The 20,706-nt window shown below is 37.6% G+C and overlaps 1 protein-coding gene across 3 annotated transcripts in view; it reads left to right on the forward strand.

Moving 5' to 3' along the window:
* REV1 (REV1 DNA directed polymerase) overlaps positions 1-19,410 on the forward strand; it is a 68,231-nt gene extending 48,821 nt beyond the window's left edge. For all 3 annotated transcript variants that reach the window (XM_063304969.1, XM_063304968.1, XM_063304970.1), the window contains 12 exons: positions 544-663; positions 1,565-1,785; positions 5,208-5,380; positions 7,528-7,630; positions 8,175-8,349; positions 8,572-8,762; positions 9,458-9,691; positions 14,655-14,769; positions 14,902-15,101; positions 15,264-15,420; positions 16,173-16,275; positions 18,979-19,410. In XM_063304969.1, coding sequence (XP_063161039.1) covers positions 544-663; positions 1,565-1,785; positions 5,208-5,380; positions 7,528-7,630; positions 8,175-8,349; positions 8,572-8,762; positions 9,458-9,691; positions 14,655-14,769; positions 14,902-15,101; positions 15,264-15,420; positions 16,173-16,275; positions 18,979-19,090 — 1,904 coding nt within the window. In that variant the 3' untranslated portion in view covers positions 19,091-19,410. The remainder of the gene's footprint in view (positions 1-543; positions 664-1,564; positions 1,786-5,207; positions 5,381-7,527; positions 7,631-8,174; positions 8,350-8,571; positions 8,763-9,457; positions 9,692-14,654; positions 14,770-14,901; positions 15,102-15,263; positions 15,421-16,172; positions 16,276-18,978) is intronic.
* Positions 19,411-20,706: the final 1,296 nt, after the last annotated feature.

Genomic DNA, 20,706 nt, shown 5'->3' on the forward strand with positions numbered 1-20,706 from the left:
ACAGCCTGCTCCCAAGCCCTACAGAATTCCACCACTGTAAAACACAAAACAGAAGAAAATTGAATCAGCTGCCCAAGGAGATGACTCCCTGAGAATAGAGTGGCCATGCTACCGCATAGCGTTTGTCCTGCGCTGGCACAAATGCCATGTAAAGGTGCCTACACAGAAGTTCATATATCAGGTATCTTTTCTCACTCCCCTTCCTCCATTCAGAGTAGCTTCTAAAAACTATTCTTCCTTTAGATGTTATATATCTACTAAAAATGAATTATACTAAAAAACATCATCAGATCTCGGTGTAAAAATCATCATTGTTGGAACTGAAATAGCTAATTCTGCAGTATATAAGATGATGATAATCACTGATGGACTTGAATTCTACTTAGGCTGATGAATAAAACAGTCTTCCCTAGTCTCCCTATGGCATATGACTAGGAGTATATATTAAAAGTGTCCTGCCTTACCTTCTTATGTAATATAAGAAAGGTATTAAATCTTCCAAACAGTGAAATGCTGCTTGAAAACAACATTGAACTTTTATAGGTTCAAATATTTTACTGGCCAGACTAGCAACTCGCCAAGCAAAGCCTGATGGGCAGTATCATTTAAAGCCTGAAGAAGTAGATGACTTTATCAGGAGCCAGCTAATTATCCATCTTCCAGGTAACTTTTTTCTAATATATTCCTTCTTGGTTTTGTTCAGAAGTATTTATCATAGTTGCTTTAGCCCTACTTTACAAAAGTAATGGGTCATTAACAAATCAAAGTGGTTATTTTCTTTATGGTGAAGCTAAAGTAACATATATAGGTAAAGGTAAAGGTTTCCCTTGATGTAAAGTCCAGTCGAATCCGTAACATATATAGCACTACCCAAAATTTAAATAGCAACCTGATGCGTTGCATTACATTACATAGTCATAGTTTTGCATCCTGAGATTAAGAAATGTTAATCCTGTCTTTTTAAATAAAATATACAAAACAGCAAAGTAATAGTATTCTGCCAAAAGGAGTCTAGACAAAAATAGATGTTTAGTTGATTGATTGATTGATTGATTGATTGATTATGTGCCATCAAATCATTTTTGACTCCTAGCGACCACAGATAGATTTTTCCATGATGATCTATCCCTAACCTGTCCTTTCAAGTCTCCCAATGTTGCACTCATTGCCACCGTAACTGAGTCCATCCACCTTGCTGCTGGTCGTCCTCTTCTTTTCCTTCCACCTTTCCCAGCCTAAGAGCCTTTTTCAGAGTGCTGGATCTTTGCATAATGTGTCTGAAGTAGGATAATTTGAGCCTGGCCTGTGGCCAATTATAAAAGTAATTTAGTCAATATTAGTTTTTGTTCTTATTTTAGATGTTATGATATGTAACTTTTTGTATAGTTGCAGACAACATTCTCTGACTGAGGTGGGAAATTACCATCACATGTGCTATTTTGTAACATTTTTATGTATTTGTACAATATGCATTTGAATATAGTGTAACAATGACTGTTAAGTGAATGGATTTCTCTGTTGTAGAGTTCTAATACAAAAATATAATTTTTATTTTTGGGGTCAGGAGTTGGAAGAACAATAGAATCTAAGTTGTCATCTATGGGCATAAAAACTTGTGGAGATCTACAGTGTGTCACAATGTCAAAGCTTCAGAAAGAGTTTGGACCAAAAACAGGACAAATGCTCTACAGATTCTGCCGTGGTTTGGATGATAGGCCTGTTCAAAGGGAAAAAACAAGAAAATCTGTTTCGGCTGAGATCAATTATGGTATAAGATTTACTCAGGTAAAAAAATTAAATCAAATTTAAGTAAAATGTTAATCACCAGTTTGGTCTAGTGGTTAAAGCACCAGGCTAGAAACCAGGAGACTGTGAGTTCTAGTCCTACCTTAGCCATGAAAGCCAGCTGGGTGACTTTGGGCCAGTCACTCTCTCTCAGCCCAACTCATCTCACAGGGTGGTTGTTGTGGGGAAAATAGGAGGAGGAAGGAGTATTAGGTAAGTTTCCCGCCTTGAGTTATTTATAAAAGTAATTAAAGTGGGATAAAAAAATCTAAAAAAAAATGGCCCATGAGATCTCATTTTACTAGACTGTAATTTCTTTGTCCTAATTCCTAATCAATGCTAGAATGTGGTTTTTATATGAATGAGCGATAACATGGATAAGCTTTAGGTAATGTAGCCTTCCACACTCCATAGGAGAATTTGTTGAAAATTCATTAGAAACTTTAAATTAGAACTCAGTAGAGCATTTCCCATGCATGTCTATCCACAAAAACCATTGCATGATCATTGAAGGATTTACTCCCAGATATGTGTATATATAGGATTGTAGCCTAACAATAGAGACTCTTCTGAGAAAAATCAGCAACAGTTATTGACCCTTCGTGTAATCTCTTACCATGGAAGGATGTTGAGTGCACTCATAGTCCATGTTCTTCAGGTCTCATAAGTTATATGTTTATTCTGTAGCGTTCAAGTCAATACATCTTTAAAGTAAAAAGCATGAAAATTAATTGCCACGTTTAACAGCTAAACTAACTCAAAACCAATTTTGTAAATTAATATATGATTCACAAATTATGTTGAATAATGTAAATACCTGTATTATTCATGTTTAAAATAAAAAATAATTTTGTAATACAAAGAATGTGAAAACAAAACTTGATGAAATATACAAAAGTGGCACCATTTTCCAGTAGTTCAAAAATCATCATTATTGATTTCAGATTCAGAAACTATTTATAGGCATTTCTATCCATGCAACATTGTTTCTTTTTGATATGTATGTACCATGACAGCTGGTGCGGTGATAAGAACATGGTAGTCCCCAGTTCAGATACTATGTCAGTCTGATATTCATGTGTTTATGACTGTTATTTTAGTTTGAACTTTATGCATCCTATTTATATTCATTTATTTTATATGGCTGTTGTAAAGAGGCTTGAAGTGATGTATACAAAGTGCGTTGAATGCTCAAAAAGATTAGTATAAATGCTAAATGATACAGTATACTCCTAAGGTATGGTTAATAGCTATTCAGTTCAGGTAGAACATTTATTGAAATTTATAGAACAGGGGTATATAAAACATTTCATTTCCAAATTAACTAGTTCATTTCATTTGAAAATTTTTGAATACAAAATTACATAAAATTTCCCACTGCACTAAACACTTTTGAGTGCAAAATGGGTTGCTTTGAGCATTTTGGAACCATTCTGAGCTCAAAATAGCATTACAGCTGTATTTTCAAGATTGAAATGTTTTGAAAATGCTCAAAACAGCTTGCTTCAAGTTCAGAAAAGGACTTTCACACTTAGGATGGGACATTTTGTGAAATTTCACATTGCATACCTGTAGTCAGTTGTTAAATGGCATCACTTGTTGAGGATTTTAAAGTGAAGTCTGTGTTAATACTTACGTTAGAAAATATGAGACATTGGATAGAAAATTAATCCATACTACCTAAACAACAAGTGAATTTAGAGCAACCACTTCCCGATAGATCATGGAAATGTTCTTCAACAATAAAAGCCCTCTTCTTTATATGATGCTTTTATAGGTTTCAGAAATGCCTTCAGTTCTATTTCTAGGGGCAGGCTATTAAATTTATTTATTTAACAAATTTATATAGCTGCCCATCACAAAACATGACTCTGGGTAGGGTACAATACATAAAAACAATAAAAACCATAAAACACTCAAACATAAACAGTAAAACATAAAAAGCCAAGGTAGTGAGGGAACAACCGTCACTTGACATCACACAGCCACCTTGCTGGCTCCCCATGGGACCCCCAGGGTGATAGAAAAACCATGTTTTGAGGGCTTTCTGGAAGGCAAGCAGGGATGGGGCCAGTCTCACCTCAGTGGGAATGATGTTCCAAAGGGTGGAGGCCACAGCAGATAAGGTACGCTGCCTGAGTCCTGCCAGATGGAACTGTTAGTAGACAGGATCTGCGGCATATCCCTTCTGCTTGACCTGTTGGGACGGGTAGATGTAACCAGGAAGAGGTGGTTCCCCTAATTACCTGGTCCCATGCCAGGTAGGGTTTTAAAGGTCAAAACCAGCACCTTCAATTGTCCCTGGAAGCATATTGGCAGCCAATGCAGCTCTTGGAACAGAGGTATAATATGCGCCATCCTAGGGACTTGAGACTATTAACATCAATAAACAGCTGTTACTGCTTTTTAACAGTCAACACCTAATTGAGAGTTAGATATATCCCAAAAGTGTGGCTTTCCATTCAATTCTGTGCTAAGAGAATTCTGTTTTAGAAGAGGCCAAGAGCTCATTAGGCAGAGGAGTAAAGATGTTCAATTCCAAAATGAGTTAATTCAAACCACAGGGATTTGTTGTCTTCTCAGAAGAATTCAGAGGCTCTTCCTTAACAAAATTATTTATTGTCTGAAAGTATCAGTGAACCTTCTCTAACACCTGTGTCAGTGCTCCCCCTTCCTCAGTTTTGGAGGGCAAGTTCAGTAAAATCCAGTTACCTCAGATGTCATGGCCATGTGCATCAGAAGCAAATACAACCCTAGAGCATGGCTTTCTATAATACGAGTTTAGTTTTGCACTGTAGGCTCCCCCAGTCTTCGTTTAAAAGCCTGCTCAGCCAAACAAATGGATTTTGTACAAATTACTTTTTTAGCAGATAGGAACTCCAAAACTACCTGTCTGAACACAAAAATGTTGTTCTTTAGCAATAAGAGTGTATCATATTAAAATTAGTGCCATGGGACAAGAATGACTTAGCCGTAATATTGGCAACTATGTTGTGTGATCATTTTACTGTTCTTCTGTTTATTTGCTTTGTTTGAATTCTGATCTATGACCATAATACTGTAGTTTGTTGCTTTTATTGTTTATATTTACATATGTTTTTATTTGGCTTATACCCTGTCACAATTTAATGACTGTTGGCTGTTTACAGTACATGCAGTATTAATTAAAACATCCACAGGACAATTAAAACAACGAATGACATAAAACCCCAATGAATATAGAAAACTAACAACAGAATTGTTGACTCTTTTTAGAAGAGTACTGAGTATTTTATAAGACTCAATTCAGAAACTTACTATTTTTACACTATTGTCCTTGATAAATGTTTATTTTGCTGGCATTTAGTTGTAATGACGATTGGTTTTGATTTGGTGGAATCTTTCCTTCTCGCCTGTATAAAATTCATTTTCTCTATTTCAAGGCAAAAGAAGCAGAAGTTTTTCTTCTGAATCTTTCAGAAGAGATCCAGCGAAGGTTGGAAGCAGCTGGTATGAAAGGCAGACGATTAACTCTCAAAATCATGATCAGGAAAGCTGGAGCCCCAATAGAACCTGCAAAATTTGGAGGTCATGGAATTTGTGACAGTGTTGCCAGGTAAATAGTTTGGTACATAAATTTGCCATTGTTTATATGCTTAAATTTACAAGCTAATATGAACTTGAATATAATCTCTCTCTCTTTTGTGCCTTTGAGTCAGCTGTGACCCTTGGCAACTGCCAGGACAACTCTCTGCATTTTTCTTGGCAAGGTTTTTTGGAAGTGGTTTGCCCTTGCCTGCTTCCAAAGGCTGAGAGAGAGGGACAGGTCCAGGGTGACCCAGCTGGCTTTGTGCTTAAGGCAGGACTAGAACTCACGATCTCCCGGTTTCTAGCCTAGTGTCTTAACCATTATGCCAAACTGGCTCTTAATTTCAATCATTAGACTTTAAAGAAGTGTTTCTTTTAAGTCCATTGAAACTCACCTCTCTGTAGCATTGCATTTTTATATTGTGATTTTAATGCATTGTAAGCTGCCCTGGGAAAACTCTGCTTTCAAGGGTAGCATATGTTTTTAAAATAACATTATACAAACATTTTGTAAGATAGAAAATACATTTTAAAAAGTTCTTTTTCACAAGTGATACTGGCCGTAGGAACATGTTACCAAGTCTGCTGAACTTGTCTTCTGTACTCTTGCACAGGTCCATGTATGTTAGGACCCTATAAAACATTACTGTCAAAATACTGCAACAAGTATTAAGGGAAATATTTATGCTGTTTTGATGCTGTTTCTCTACTGTTAAAAATAGTAGTAAAATACTTGTTCTTTTTATGATAGTATAATAGTAGAATTACATTAACACAATTTATTCATAAATGTGTGATAGTTTACTAGGAACTTAATAAAGCAGCTAGTTTGATTCTTGACTGCCAAAATACAGGGTCAGGCTAGGCATAATGCATGGCTGCTATTTGACAAAATGTGCAGGCAGCAAATAATATACAATTTAAAAACAAAATAAGGATACCAAAATGTCTTTTAGTAACTAGGACAAAGGCTGAACTCAAGCAGTCTTGCAGAAATTAAACGAGTAAGCCACTGACAGATTTTGAAATGCAAGCCTTGTTTTTTATGAGCTCCCACTGGAATTAAAATGACAGTAGCTGCATTCCCATAGAATAGTAAACCTGTTTTATCAGCAGTGTGCTGGTAGACAGAGCCCATTCCCTCAATCATGGCTTTTTCTGCTGACATAAATAATTTTTATAGGTTATCATATTTATCTAAAATGTTTTCTAAATTTAAGTCCTTGGTTTTCTGCATTCTTTACAAACTAGGATTCAGTCCTAGCTTGTAAAAGGAATAACGTGATAGTATTGTCAGTTCAGGCAACATGCTAATCAAACCATTTTTTATTCATTTGAGTACTCAAGTTAGCAGAAGGTGGTAGGAGAAGCAATCTGATACCAGCAAATAATGCTAAGTGCGCTATAATGAAGCCCATTCATGGAAAACCAAGATTTCCTAGCTGTTTCAAAATAATTTTTTAAAATGTACATTTTATCATTAATTAACAATTTATTTGGAGATGTGGAAAAATAAAATGTAATAATATACCACATAGTGGTCAAAATAGTATTATAGAAATGCTAGGAAGTTTGGACAGAGAAAGCAGGGAACATTCAGTGTATCACTTGCATAATGGCGGCTGCTTCTAAGAAAAAGCAGCTCTGGGGCAATGTTCAGCAATAAGCCATTATGTGTGAGGGGGGTCTTCTAAATCCTTTCCTTGCCTGTTTCGTTTTTGCAAGCCATTTCTTCTCCCTTGCCTAACAATATATTTTTGGCTTTGCACATGCATTTATGTATTTGTTTGTAGTTTGGTGCACACAGTTGTGTTGGCAAAAGAGTAGATAAGGGAAAGAGTATACATACCTTAGAAAAGACAACTAAATTTAAGTCTGGGTTTTTGGCATATATATTTTTGAATGTAATTCCATGTGTTGAATTCTGAATTGTATAACTGATTGAAATTTAGATCAGACGAACATGTCTAGAAGCCTATCTACTACTTTTTCCTATAGTGGCCACTCAGTTTTCTATAGTAATCATGGAAACAAAATATGAAGGCAATAGTCCTTGGCATTTTGGGGAACAAGTATATTCAAAGATATGTTTCTTCCTGGTGATGACATGTACTCAATTTGATCAGTAGCCATTGTAAAGCCGTTGATGCATTTTAAAATGTATGCTATTTGTAGGACTGTGACTCTCAACCATGCAACAGATAGTGCCAAAGTGATTGGGAAAGAAATGTTAAGTATGTTTCACACAATGAAATTGAATATTTCTGATATGAGAGGGGTAAGTTTTTAAACCACTGGAACTTCAACACTCATGCTAGATTTTCTCTTCTACAAAATTATCTACTGGTAGTGCTTTATTGTTCTAAATAGTGTGAATGTGTGATAAATGTGTATTTCTTCCAATGTGATATATCTTACTACTGTGAAATATTCCACTGCATTTTACATTGGACTGACTGGCCAGTCATTATTTAAAAAAAAATACAAATCTGAGAAGAGAAATAAGAATATGAAAAGGAGCATTGGGCTAGAATTAGGAAACTTTGCCCAATCTTCTGGATTTAAAGAACTTTCAGCACCCGATGTTAATCAGCTAACTGATATAAGAACGATGCATCCAATAACTATAGATTCTTACCACTGAAAGAATCTCCTGCATTTAATTACACTGTGACCTGTCCTTCTATTATCCTCATGAACACCCATGCATGTGTGCTCCTTTTGCAAGATCATACTTAAAACAGCTACCCCCTAAAATTGATGTTCTGTAGTTTGAAAATTGTTTCTATTTAGAAATATTACCCTGGTGTCTTGTTTTCTAGGTTGGAATTCAAGTGCAACAGCTAGTTCCAGTTAATAAAACAACTTCCATGCCTTCCTCTTACCCCGCATTACCTTCTGGATTGTTACCTGGTGGAGCTGATTCTGTTATTGATCTTTTGCAAGTTCCAAAAGCTATGAAGAAGCCCAAGAACAAAGAAGAAGAATGCAAGGAAGGTTGGAAAATAAATAACAATTGTGCTTTGGGTTTTTTCAGATAGTTTTTTTTAATGCATTAAATGTTATGATAGCTTTTCTCAGAAAACAGATTTGTTTCTTTAAAAGTATGTTGCATTATTAGCTTCACCTTTTGCAGTAAAGATTGTTGAGTTACATTTGCAGTTTCATTTTGGTGTTCTGCAGTAATTGAAAAATGTTGCCTTTTTCTTGCATTGATAGTATTTTTGGCTGCTGTAGATGTTGAAATCTCTTCTACATCAAAAGCATGTGCTGAGTTACCATCACTAGCAACTAATCTCCATCATGGTACCAGCAAGTCTGAGCCTAGTACCAGTTTGAATGGTTTATATCCACCAATCAGTATAAAATCTAGGCTTAATTTAAGTATTGAAGTGCCATCACCTTCCCAGGTAAAATTTCCTTTTATATGGGTAATATAAAAAGTCATTTTTTCTTATTCCCCTTTCTTAATAAAAGATGTGTAAGATGAATGGTTTGGGGGTTTTTTGTGTCCTGTTTCTTACCACTCCAGTACATGGTGTTTTTCCTGGGTCTGGTTTGAAAAATAATCCCTTTCATTAAAATGGGAGGGAAATTGGTTTGAACTCCCTGAACAAGAAGGAAAGAAGAGCATTGCCTCTCCCTTCTATCTGTTAGTCTAAACCTACCAGAGATGTTAATTCTTCCGAGATTTCACTGAACAGAATAGAATTATTCTATGAATAATTTATATTATCAAAATATATGATGTGTCAAACCTGTGTTAACTGACTGAACTATTTCAGTTTTAGCGACTTCTCTTTGGAATTCAATCACTCATGAAAGGCTTAAGGATTTAGTTTAACTGGCCCTGACCTTAGCTAATATGAGTACAATAGTGGCTAGGATTCATTCACTTATGTTAGATGCTACTATCACATGTAGACACTGGTGCAAGAGAAGAAACAGCTTCCTCCTGTTGTAATCTATACATTTTGTACCTGTCTACTTAGCAACCGAAGAATAAAATATAATGTTTTGGAGAACAGTTCTGCATTTAAGTTACATCAGGTTTTCATTTCCACTTTCTTAAAGTAAAGCCCTCCTAACATTTTTTTCTTCATAGCTTGATCAGTCTGTTTTGGAAGCACTCCCTTCTGATCTTCGAGAACAAATAGAACATGCATATTCTCTTCAACTAATAGATGCACATGATAATAGCAAGAAGGAACCAATAAATGGATACAACACTAGCTTCCCAGCACAGTCTGCTGGAACTGTTCTCTTACAGATGCCAGATCTCAAAGAATCAAGCAGTGATGCTGGGATTAATGTAATAGCACTCCCAGCATTTTCACAGGTAAATGATAATATTTATTAGTACACTGCATGCACAAATGTTGTTGTTGTTGTTTATTCGTTTAGTCGCTTCCGACTCTTCATGACTTTATGGACCAGCCCACGCCAGAGCTTCCTGTCGGTCGTCAACACCCCCAGCTCCCCCAGGGACGAGTCCATCACCTCTAGAATATCATCCATCCACCTTGCCCTTGGTCGGCCCCTCTTCCTTTTGCCCTCCACTCTCCCTAGCATCAGCATCTTCTCCAGGCTGTCCTGTCTTCTCATTATGTGGCCAAAGTATTTCAGTTTTGCCTTGAATATCATTCCCTCAAGTGAGCAGTCTGGCTTTATTTCCTGGAGGATGGACTGGTTTGATCTTCTTGCAGTCCAAGGCACTCTCAGAATTTTCCTCCAACACCACAGTTCAAAAGCATCAATCTTCCTTCTCTCAGCCTTCCTTATCGTCCAGCTCTCACAGCCATGTGTTACTACAGGGAACACCTTTGCTTTAACTATGCGGGCCTTTGTTGTCAGTGTGATGTCTCTGCTCTTAACTATTTTATCGAGATTTGTCATTGCTCTTCTCCCAAGGATTAAGCGTCTTCTGATTTCCTGACTGCAGTCAGCATCTGCAGTAATCTTCGCACCTAGAACTACGAAGTCTTTCACTGCTTCTACATTTTCTCCCTCTATTTGCCAGTTATCAATCAAGCTGGTTGCCATAATCTTGGTTTTTTTGAGGTTTAGCTGCAAGCCAGCTTTTGCACTTCCTTCTTTCACCTTCATCATAAGGCTCCTCAGTTCCTCTTCGCTTTCAGCCATCAAAGTGGTATGATCTGCATATCTGAGATTGTTAATGTTTCTTCCAGCGATTTTAACTCCAGTCTTGGATTCCTCAAGCCCAGCATGTCGCATGATGTGTTCTGCATACAAGTTGAATAGGTAGGGTGAGAGTATACAGCCCTGCCGTACTCCTTTCCCAATCTTAAACCAGTCCGTTGTTCCGTGGTCTGTTCTTACTGTTGCTACTTGGTCATTATACAGATTCTTCAGGAGGCATACAAGATGACTTGGTATCCCCGTACCACTAAGAACTTGCCACAATTTGTTATGGTCCACACAGTCAAAGGCTTTAGAATAGTCAATAAAACAGAAATAGATGTTCTTCTGAAACTCCCTGGCTTTTTCCATTATCCAGCGGATATTGGCAATTTGGTCCCTACTTCCTCTGCCTGTTCTAAACCCAGCTTGTACATCTGGCAATTCTTGCTCCATGAATTGCTGAAGTCTACCTTGCAGGATCTTGAGCATTACCTTACTGGCATGTGACATGAGTGCCACTGTTCGATAGTTTGAACACTCTTTAGTGTTTCCCTTTTTTGGTATGGGGATATAAGTTGATTTTTTCCAATCTGATGGCCATTCTTGTGTCTTCCAAATTTGCTGGCATATAGCATGCATTAGCTTGACAGCATCATCTTGCAAGATTTTGAACAGTTCAGCTGGGATGCCGTCGTCTCCTGCTGCCTTGTTATTAGCAATGCTTCTTAAGGCCCACTCAACCTCACTCTTCAGGATGTCTGGCTCTAGCTCACTGACCACACCGTCAAAGCTATCCCCGATATTGTTATCCTTCCTATACAGGTCTTCTGTATATTCTTGCCACCTTTTCTTGATCTCTTCTTCTTCTGTTAGGTCCTTGCCATCTTTGTTTTTGATCATACCCATTTTGGCCTGGAATTTACCTCCAATGTTTCTAATTTTCTGGAAGAGGTCTCTTGTCCTTTCTGTTCTATTGTCTTCTTCCACTTCTGTGCATTGGTTTTTTAAAAATAATTCCTTATCTCTTCTGGCTAACCTCTGGAATTTTGCATTTAATTGGGCATATCTCCCCCTATCACTGTTGCCTTTTGCTTTCCTTCTTTCTTGGGCTACTTCTAGTGTCTCAGCAGACAGCCATTTTGCCTTCTTGGTCTTCTCTTTCTTTGGGATGTATTTTGTTGCCGCCTCCTGGACAATGTTGCGAACTTCTGTCCATAGTTCTTCCGGGACCTTATCTGCTAAGTCCAGTCCCTTAAATCGATTCTTCACCTCCACTGCATATTCCTTAGGAATATGAGTGAGCTCATATCTAGCTGATCTGTGGGTCTTCCCTAATTTCTTTAGTCTGATCCTAAATTGTGCAAGAAGAAGTTCGTGATCAGAACTACAGTCAGCTCCAGGTCTTGTTTTTACCCACTGTATAGATGTCTGCCACCTTTGGCTGCAAAGGATGTAGTCAATCTGATTTTGGTGTTGTCCATCTGGTGAAGTCCATGTGTAAAGCCGTCTCTTAGGTTGTTGGAAGAGAGTGTTTGTTATGCAGAGTGAGTTGTCTTGGCAAAATTCTTTCAGCCTATGTCCTGCTTCGTTTTGTTCTCCCAGGCCATGCTTATTTGTAATTCCAGGAGTCATTTGACTACCCACCTTAGCATTCCAGTCTCCCGTGATGAAAATAACATCTCTTTTAGGCGTGTTGTCCAGTAGGTGCTGCAGATCCTCATAGAACTGCTCTACTTCAGCTTCTTCAGCATCTGTGGTTGGGGTGTATATTTGGATCACTGTGATGTTAGATGGCTTGCCCTGAATTCGAATTGAGATCATTCTATCGTTTTTTGGATTGTATCCAAGCACTGCTTTAGCCACTTGACTATTAATTATGAAGGCTACTCCATTTCTTCTGTGGTCCTCTTGTCCACAGTAGTAGATCTGATGGTCATTTGATGTGAAGTGGCCCATTCCAGTCCATTTCAGTTCACTGACGCCCAAAAAGTCTATCTTTAATCTTGACATCTCACCAATAACCACATCCAATTTGCCCTGGCTCATAGATCTTACATTCCAGGTTCCAACAGTGTGTTGATCCTTAGAACATCGGATTCGCCGTTCACCACCAGCACCGTCGGCCGCTAGCCATCCTTTCAGCTTTGAGCTAGCTGCGTCATCACGTCTGGGGCTAGTTGAACTCATCCTCTGTTCCTCCCCAGTAGCATTTTGACCATCTTCCGACCTGGGGGTCTCATCTTCCGATGATATACCGACATATCTCTGGTTGTACTGATCCATTTAGTTTTCACGGCAAGAATACTGGGGTGGGTTGCCATTACCTTCCCCAGGGATCGCATTTAGTCTGACCTCTCTGTCATGACCTTCCCATCTCAGTTTAGCTCCTGGTATCATTGAGGTGCTCAAGCTCCAGCACCACGACAAGGTAGCGATCCTTTGCTGAAGGCACAAATATTAGGCAAGTTGTATTTTTGAGGATGAATTTCATTATTGAACAACTACAGTGCTCTCGGTCAATCCAAAATGTTAATAAACCTCAAACCTGAATATTTAAGAAAGTAAAAGTGAGGTTTTGGCTTTCTTAGGAGCATATCTATGTGTGCACAATTATTGGGCAACTGTTAGTGTGCAGAATTATGCAACTAAATGAAAAACGAAGATTCCTCCATCTCACTCATTTATTTTCATCTGTTAAAGTGAGAATAATAAACAACTCAAAATTTACAAATAAACATTTCTGACATTTCAAACAAAAAATCAGTGACCAATATAGCCAGCCTTCTTTGCAATAACAGTCATAAACCTTCCATTCATGGAGTCTGTCAGTTTCTTGATCTGTTGATGATCAACTTTTTGTGCAGCAGCAACCACAGCCTCCCAGACACTGTTCAGAGAGGTGTACTGTTTTCCTTCACTGTGAATTTCCCATTTGAGAAGGGCCCACAAGTTCACAATAGGGTTTAGGTCAGGTGAGGAAGGGGCCATGTCATTATTCTTTCATCTTCAAGGCCTTTACTGGCTAGCCATGCAGTGGAGTACTTCGATGCATGTGATGGAGCATTGTCCTGCATAAACACCATGGTCTTCTTGAAAGATGCAGACTTTTTCCTGTACCACCGCTTGAAGAAAGTGTCTTCTAAAAACTGGCAGTAGGTTTGGGAGTTGATTTTGAGTCCATCTTCAACCCGAAAAGGTCCAACTAGCTCATCTTTAGTAATACCAGCCCATACCAGTACCCCACTTCCACCGTGCTGGTGTCTGAGTCGAAGTGGAGCTCTGTGACCGTTACTGATCCAGCCACGGGTCCATCCATCTGGTCTGTCAAGAGTCACTCTCATCTCATCAGTCCATAAAACCTTTGAAAAATCTGTCTTCAGATATTTCTTGGCCCAGTCTTGCCGTTTCAACTTATGTGTCTTGTTCAGTGGTGGTCGAGTTTCAGCCTTCCTTACCTTGGCCATGTCTCTGAGCACTGAACACCTTGTACTCTGGGCACTCCAGGTAGGTTGCAGTTCTGGAATATGACAGCACTGGAGGATAATGGGTTCCTGGTAGCTTCAGGTTTGATTCTTCTCAAATCTTTGGCAGTTAATTTGCGTCTTTTTTTCTCAACACGTTTCTTGCGACCCTGTTGACTATTTGCAACAAAACGTTTGATGGTACTGTGGTCACGCCCCAATATCTTAGCAATTTCAAGAGTGCTGCATCCCTCTGAAAGACTTTTTACAATTCTTGACTTTTCAGGGTCAGTTAAATCTCTTTTTTGGCCCATTTTGCCTGAGGAAAAGAAGCTGCCTAATATTTATGCACACTTTGATATAGGGTGTTGATCTCCTTAGGCCACACCCTCCCTCATTACACAAATACACATCACCTGATACACTTATATCCAATAAGCATTCAGGTTTATACAGCTTGGAGGTGGAAAATATGCATAAAATGATATGGTCAAAATACTCACTTGCCTAATAATTGTGCGCACAGTGTATTAGTAGACTTTAATGTGGTAAGCATTTTCTATAGAAGTTATATTAGATTTCTAGCTAGAAACATCATTAATATAAATCTGTTTCTTACACTGGAGCCAAAACTCAGAAGTGTAAACATCATTATTGTTTATCAGTGGTATAATCACAAGTGGATGCTTTATTGCCTAGGTGGACCCTGATGTTTTCGCTGCCCTACCTTCAGAATTGCAGGAGGAACTTAGACAAGCATATGACCAAAGGCAAAATCATATGGAGAACATTTTACAGCAAACAAGTGCCACTGGTAAGTCTTTGGATGCAGTCCTGTCAAATAATTATATCTATCTTACTTGGCAATTTTTTATTACAATGGCTGGGTCATGGCTATATCTTTAATCATAAAGTACTATGCAGTTTCATTCTTCTTTCTTCCCAGTATCAAAGAATCCAATTACAAAAAATAGGAAAAGAAATAGAAAGAAAATCCAAGTCAGCCCAGTAAAAAAGAACCTTAGTCCTTTAAAAAACAAGCATTTGGGTAACCCTGCAAAAAATATGGTTGTTTCGGTTGGAAGTCCTCAGAAATTAATGGATAACTTCTTGAAACAGGAAAAAGCAACCAGTGACAATCCTCAGGTAACTTTATCATAAGCCAATACAGTGTTTCAGTATTTTTAAACTGATTTAAAATAATAGGTTTCTTATTTTTCTGGGGTTCTTGTACTTGGGCTTTTTTAATGTTGCCTATTGAGAAAACACAAAAAAATTATCATTTCTATATCTCTTGTTTCTGAATAGATGGAAGAAGTTCAAGCTTCTGCAGACCCTTCCAGTCCATCTATTTCACAGCCACTATTGTCTACCACAATTTGGCCTCAAGCACCTAATCTAGCAGGAGCTATTGAATTTAATGATGTAAAGGCCTTGCTTAAGGAGTGGATTACAACTATATCAGGTAAACTCTAGGTGTATGACTTTTTAATGCAAAAGTTAGTGTGTCTTGGTAAGCAAATTTAATTGAAACAGGTAGAATGATCTTTAAAATGCCAGACAAGTACCTCTTCTAGTACACACGATTTCAAATTACATGATGTTCAAAATCACCTAAAAGAGAATTCTATTTCTGTGCGGTGCTTTATAGTTCTGGATATCTGTTGATGCCACAGGTAGTGGTAGCAGTGTAATTAAGCTAAAAACAGACTGCTGTAATTGAAATGGTATTTGCCTGGAGCTGGGTGGAGATCTTGATCAACCTTCTCTGTGGAAAGTTTTTTTCCCCATGATCAGACAAAACGATTGAATATTTAAAGGAACATTGGTCTGAAAGTGTACTTCGCTTCAAATTTGGCCCCGTTCATGAAGTGGAGCAACTTCAAGGTAGAACAAACAGAAGGGTTTGAATTCCACTCAGAATTTTAGGGAGGAATAGGAGGTCACTTTGCATTTATTTATTTATTTTACTTTTCCTTTCAAATTGCTCCTTGAATGAGACAGGAGATGGGAATATGACTTAAGCTATACTGATCATACACAAGACTTTTTCATAAATAATGGGAGAATCTTAATTTAATCCCCTTGAAAGAGGCAGATGTTTTTCTGTTTTAAAGGGAATAACCGTTTACATGAATGTCAAAACCTCCATTAATTTAAAGCTGCTTAACTCTGCTGTTCAAAGAGGCATTCAGTAAATCATGCATAATTTTGCAGATCCCATGGAAGAAGACATTTTGCAAGTTGTGAAGTATTGTACTGATCTGATAGAAGAAAAGGATTTAGAAAAGCTGGATCTAGTCATAAAGTATATGAAAAGGTACTTAGACGCTAATTTATTCTTGATATGAAGACAGAAATAAAAAATCTAAATGACATTGAAAATAGTTATAAAACTTGATTTAAGAATTTCAGGTAGTGATTCTTACTTCATACTTGCATATCTTCTATTTGTCACATTATTTTCCACACAGTTGACTATCTGGGACTTGTTCATTTGTGGTACTGCATCCACATTTATTGTGGATGTGACTTCTCTGCATTGTACTGATGGGTTTGCACTTGCAATGTTCTGGAAGATTCCTGAAAAGAAACCTGTTGATGGCAGTCCTGCCTCTCTTCTGCCTGCTTTGCATTAACTCCCCCCAAATCCCCTGCACTGCGATATTATTACAGCTTTATTGGGATATTATGTCATCAACTTTATTAGGAGTGTTCTCTGTGGTTCTGTACCCTGAATACAGACTTGTGAAGAATATAGTATTTCCCTTTTTTTTCCTGTTTTGTTCTATTAAAACGTTTGTCCTTTTGTTGCCAGCATTTTCTTTTGAGGAGCCCTTTTACTACATAACCAAGGCCTACTGTTCCACAGAAATTTCGCATGTGCTCCAGCTGCATGCCCACAAACTTTAGCAGCCTTCAGCCTGCTTAGCTGAAGGCTATTGTGTGGATTCCTATCCATTGCCCAAAGTATTGGAATCAGAATTAGTCCTCTTGCCTTTGTGGCTTCCTCTGAGAGAAAGCTTTAAAAGCTATTGCCATAGCTGCAAATAAGTTTTCTCTGGGATTGTTCAGTCTCAGCTTGCCAGATGCAAGTGTGTGTTTTTTCCTCTTTGGCCACATCTATGGCAGTGAACTGAGCTCATCTCAATACCAAACTGCTGTGGAATCATGAGGATTGAGACTTCATGAGGGAGCGCTCTTTCATAACCCAGCCATTTCGGTAATTGACAAGGCCAAGATCCACAGAGCCAAAATTCTTGCAGTTTAATGACCTCTTGGTGAAACAAAAACTGTGGTCTTACTGCAGCTATCAAGTGACAATGAGAATTGTTCCCTAGCTTCAATTGTTCCCTAGCTTCCCTTAGAACAGGTAGTACTGTATTCACCACATTGATGTTTCAGCTCTTTCACTTTACAATCCTGTAAAGCAACTTATCCTATAAAGCTTAAGCACTATGAAGCTAGGTAAAGGTTAGGGGACGGTGCTCATCTCCATTTCATGGCCGAAGAGCCAGCGTTGTCCGAAGACACTTCCACAGTCAGGTGGCCAGCATGACAGTCACAGAACACTGTTACTTTCCCGGCAAAGCAGTACCTATGAAACTACTTGTATGTATATGGCAAAATTTTCTTTTCCTTGTTTTATTCAAGAAGTAGTACAGTTCCTGCTGTGTTTAACATTTGCAGGTTTCTCTGCCATATTCGTAGAAGTTTATTTGGCTTCTCTTTCTCCCTTTCATTTTCCTGTTCATGGTTTCTCTGTCCCATTCCCTTCTTCCAATAACCAGTATGCCCACCCCATGATAGGACTAAATGGCTTGAAAGAAAATTGAATTAAAGTATTAGTAGGAAGTATTAAGAGCTTCTATCTATTTGCCTCTTGCATCTATTGTAATCTTCCTCATGATGGTGGCTTCAGCCTGTCAAGCAAGTAATCAGCCCTTGAGAGTCAACCCTGGTTTATCTGATTTAGCACAGTGATAAAGTTATACTCAATATGATAATCTTAATTCCTAAGAAATTTAAATTCTACCTTTCCCAGGTCACTATACTGCCATTTTTCTACTCTAGTTCTTTTAGATGCTTGGAATCTTCCTTACATTGTTGCATGTGAAATGTATCTTAGCCTTTTACAAAGCTGTAGTTTTCTAAGTTGCATTTTACAGCACAAAGGTTCAAAACCTTGCTTGATGCACAGACTACAAACCAGACAACAGCTTGCTTCTCTGTAACTATGGTTGAGTGGCTATCTGCTTTCACATAATCTACCTGCCATAACTTTGTGCAGATGCTCCTTCTGTTGAGCTGCCCTAGCTGTTAAAGAATTGAGATTTTTTAGCAGGCAAGTATGAACAGAGTACAGATGGATAAGGAACCAGGCAACAGCTCAGCTAGAACATGTTCTGAAATGTTCTACACGTGTGCAAACCCATCAGTGTGCATGAATAACCCTAGTTATAGACAAGCATTTTTGTTCTGGAAATAAGTTTTTCTATTCTTTGAACTGCTCTCACTGAACACCAGTCATACCCTGTTCTTCATGAAACTTCTGCTTCAATTTCTGAATTTGTAAATGATATATATTTACCAATTAAGAATTCCATTTGAAACAAGTTGTGATTGACATTTCACTGTTTAAATAGGGCATGATTTAATACCCTAAATACAAGATGCATAATTTCACATGTTTTAGTGCCATTTTACATTTATTTTTGAAATGATCTTGCATAGGCAGTATAGCTTTGTGTATGTACTTATGTATGCATGTATGTATTTTTCCACAAAAAAACCCTACAAACTTTGTTCCTGAGTGTTTTTCCACACAAGAAGTCAAACTACCAAAAAATAGCTAAGCATGTTCTATGAGTTGGGTCACTGACTAAAGAAATTAGCGGTGGTTGTTTTTTTAAATAACTATTTCTAAAGAAGCAGTTCCAGCTTAAAATCCTCTTGCTTTGCAAATCTGTGAAAACGTGTGACCAGTTTTACTTTCCATTCTATCACCTTTTTATCTCCCCAGGCTAATGCAGCAGTCTGTAGAATCTGTATGGAACATGGCATTTGATTTCATCCTTGACAATGTTCAAGTTGTTTTGCAACAAACTTATGGAAGCACATTAAAAATTATCTGAACTGATCTTGTAGAAAAAGATGTGGTAAGAGCCTGGAGCTCTCTGGTAGCTGTGCCATAAGTGCTTGTGAGGTATTTGCAAAGTGCATGACATTAAGCTAAGTTTTTATAAGTTGAAATTTTTTTTAAAGGAGAAGGTGTTTTGTACATTTTCTTTCAGCAAAGTGCCAAAATTTGTCAGTATTGCATGTAAATAATTGTGTTTAAATTCTTTTATTGTAGCATAGAATCTATTTACAAAATGTTTGTTTATAAAAGTTTTATGGATTTTTACAGTGAAGTGTTTACAATTGTTTAATAAAGAATTGTATGTAATTTGTACATATCTTGTTGTTTCACTATTTTAATTCTATTTCCTAAATGCTATAAATTTGAACAATCAATATGAGTTTTAATATTTTTATTGGCTAAACATTGATGTTCAAGCTCAGTTTTACACAGTAGCAGAAGGCTCTTAGTGCTTATGTAACGATTTGGACTTTAAAAAAAAGAAATTATTCCTGGGCTCATCTAACATAGGAACAACAGAATCTTGGCATTGCATCTCTGTCTCACAGTTAGCTAAATCCGATGATATAAATGCAGCTATGTCTGTTCCTATAATGCATATCATTTTTCCTTAATATCAAACAAGTGTAAAAGATGCTTTCATATTGGCAAAATACTGTTTTCATGAATAATCAAGAGTTTTCCTTCTATTTAAAGAGATTCTGTTATGGCAGTCTAGTGAAATCTTTGAAAGTTTAGAGCGAGGCATGAAGAATGTCATGTCTGTTAGCTGAGATCAAGTGGCTGGTCTCATCTAACACTTCAGCAGATGGGTAGGAAAGTTCTTTTTGTTCCTCCCACAACACTGGTGGGAAGCGCTTTCTTCTTATTCTCATATCCACCTGGTAGTTCTAGCAACATATCAACCAACCTTCACAACACAGTCTCATTAGAACCTGAGGAAATTATCACATTTACTTCAGAGTTTGTAATATGTTAGACCTGAAAGATGAGGCTATATGAAAGTGGTTTAAGGCCTTTAAATGAATGCTGTCACTTCACAATTTCAGAGTATATTGGAGAACAATGAGCATTAAAGATTGGCTTATGTTAATCTTATCTGGTAAAATTGATACCTTTAGACTAGACTCAAATTACAGTAGACACTGCAGATCTGACTGCTTATTACCTAAGTGAGCCAGCTTTTCAACTTCTAGAATTTTAGCTATTCTTACTTCATTTACAATTTTGACAAAACTGCTTGTGTCCTGGTAATAGTGGTTGCAATAGGAATCGTTTCCTTGAACATGGCTGGTTAAAGCCATTCTGCAAACATGATCGTACCATGTTTCAGGCAAAGAACTGGACTGCTGATAATCTGCCTTCCATGTAACCTTAGCAATAAATGATACTATGATGCAATCAGTACATAAGATCATCATCTTAAGATGATTTTAATTTTAGCCCACCTTCCCAGACATGTGTTTGTACAATGATACATGAATACAACAGCATCATTTGCATATTAATAGGATCACTGCACAGAATAATTCTTCAACCACACTTACCAGCTCAAACTGCTCAACTGTGCTCTTCTAAGCATATGGCAGAGACATTTTATCCCATCTT

Source organism: Candoia aspera, chromosome 5 (genome assembly GCF_035149785.1).
Source record: "Candoia aspera isolate rCanAsp1 chromosome 5, rCanAsp1.hap2, whole genome shotgun sequence".
NCBI lineage: Eukaryota > Metazoa > Chordata > Lepidosauria > Squamata > Boidae > Candoia > Candoia aspera.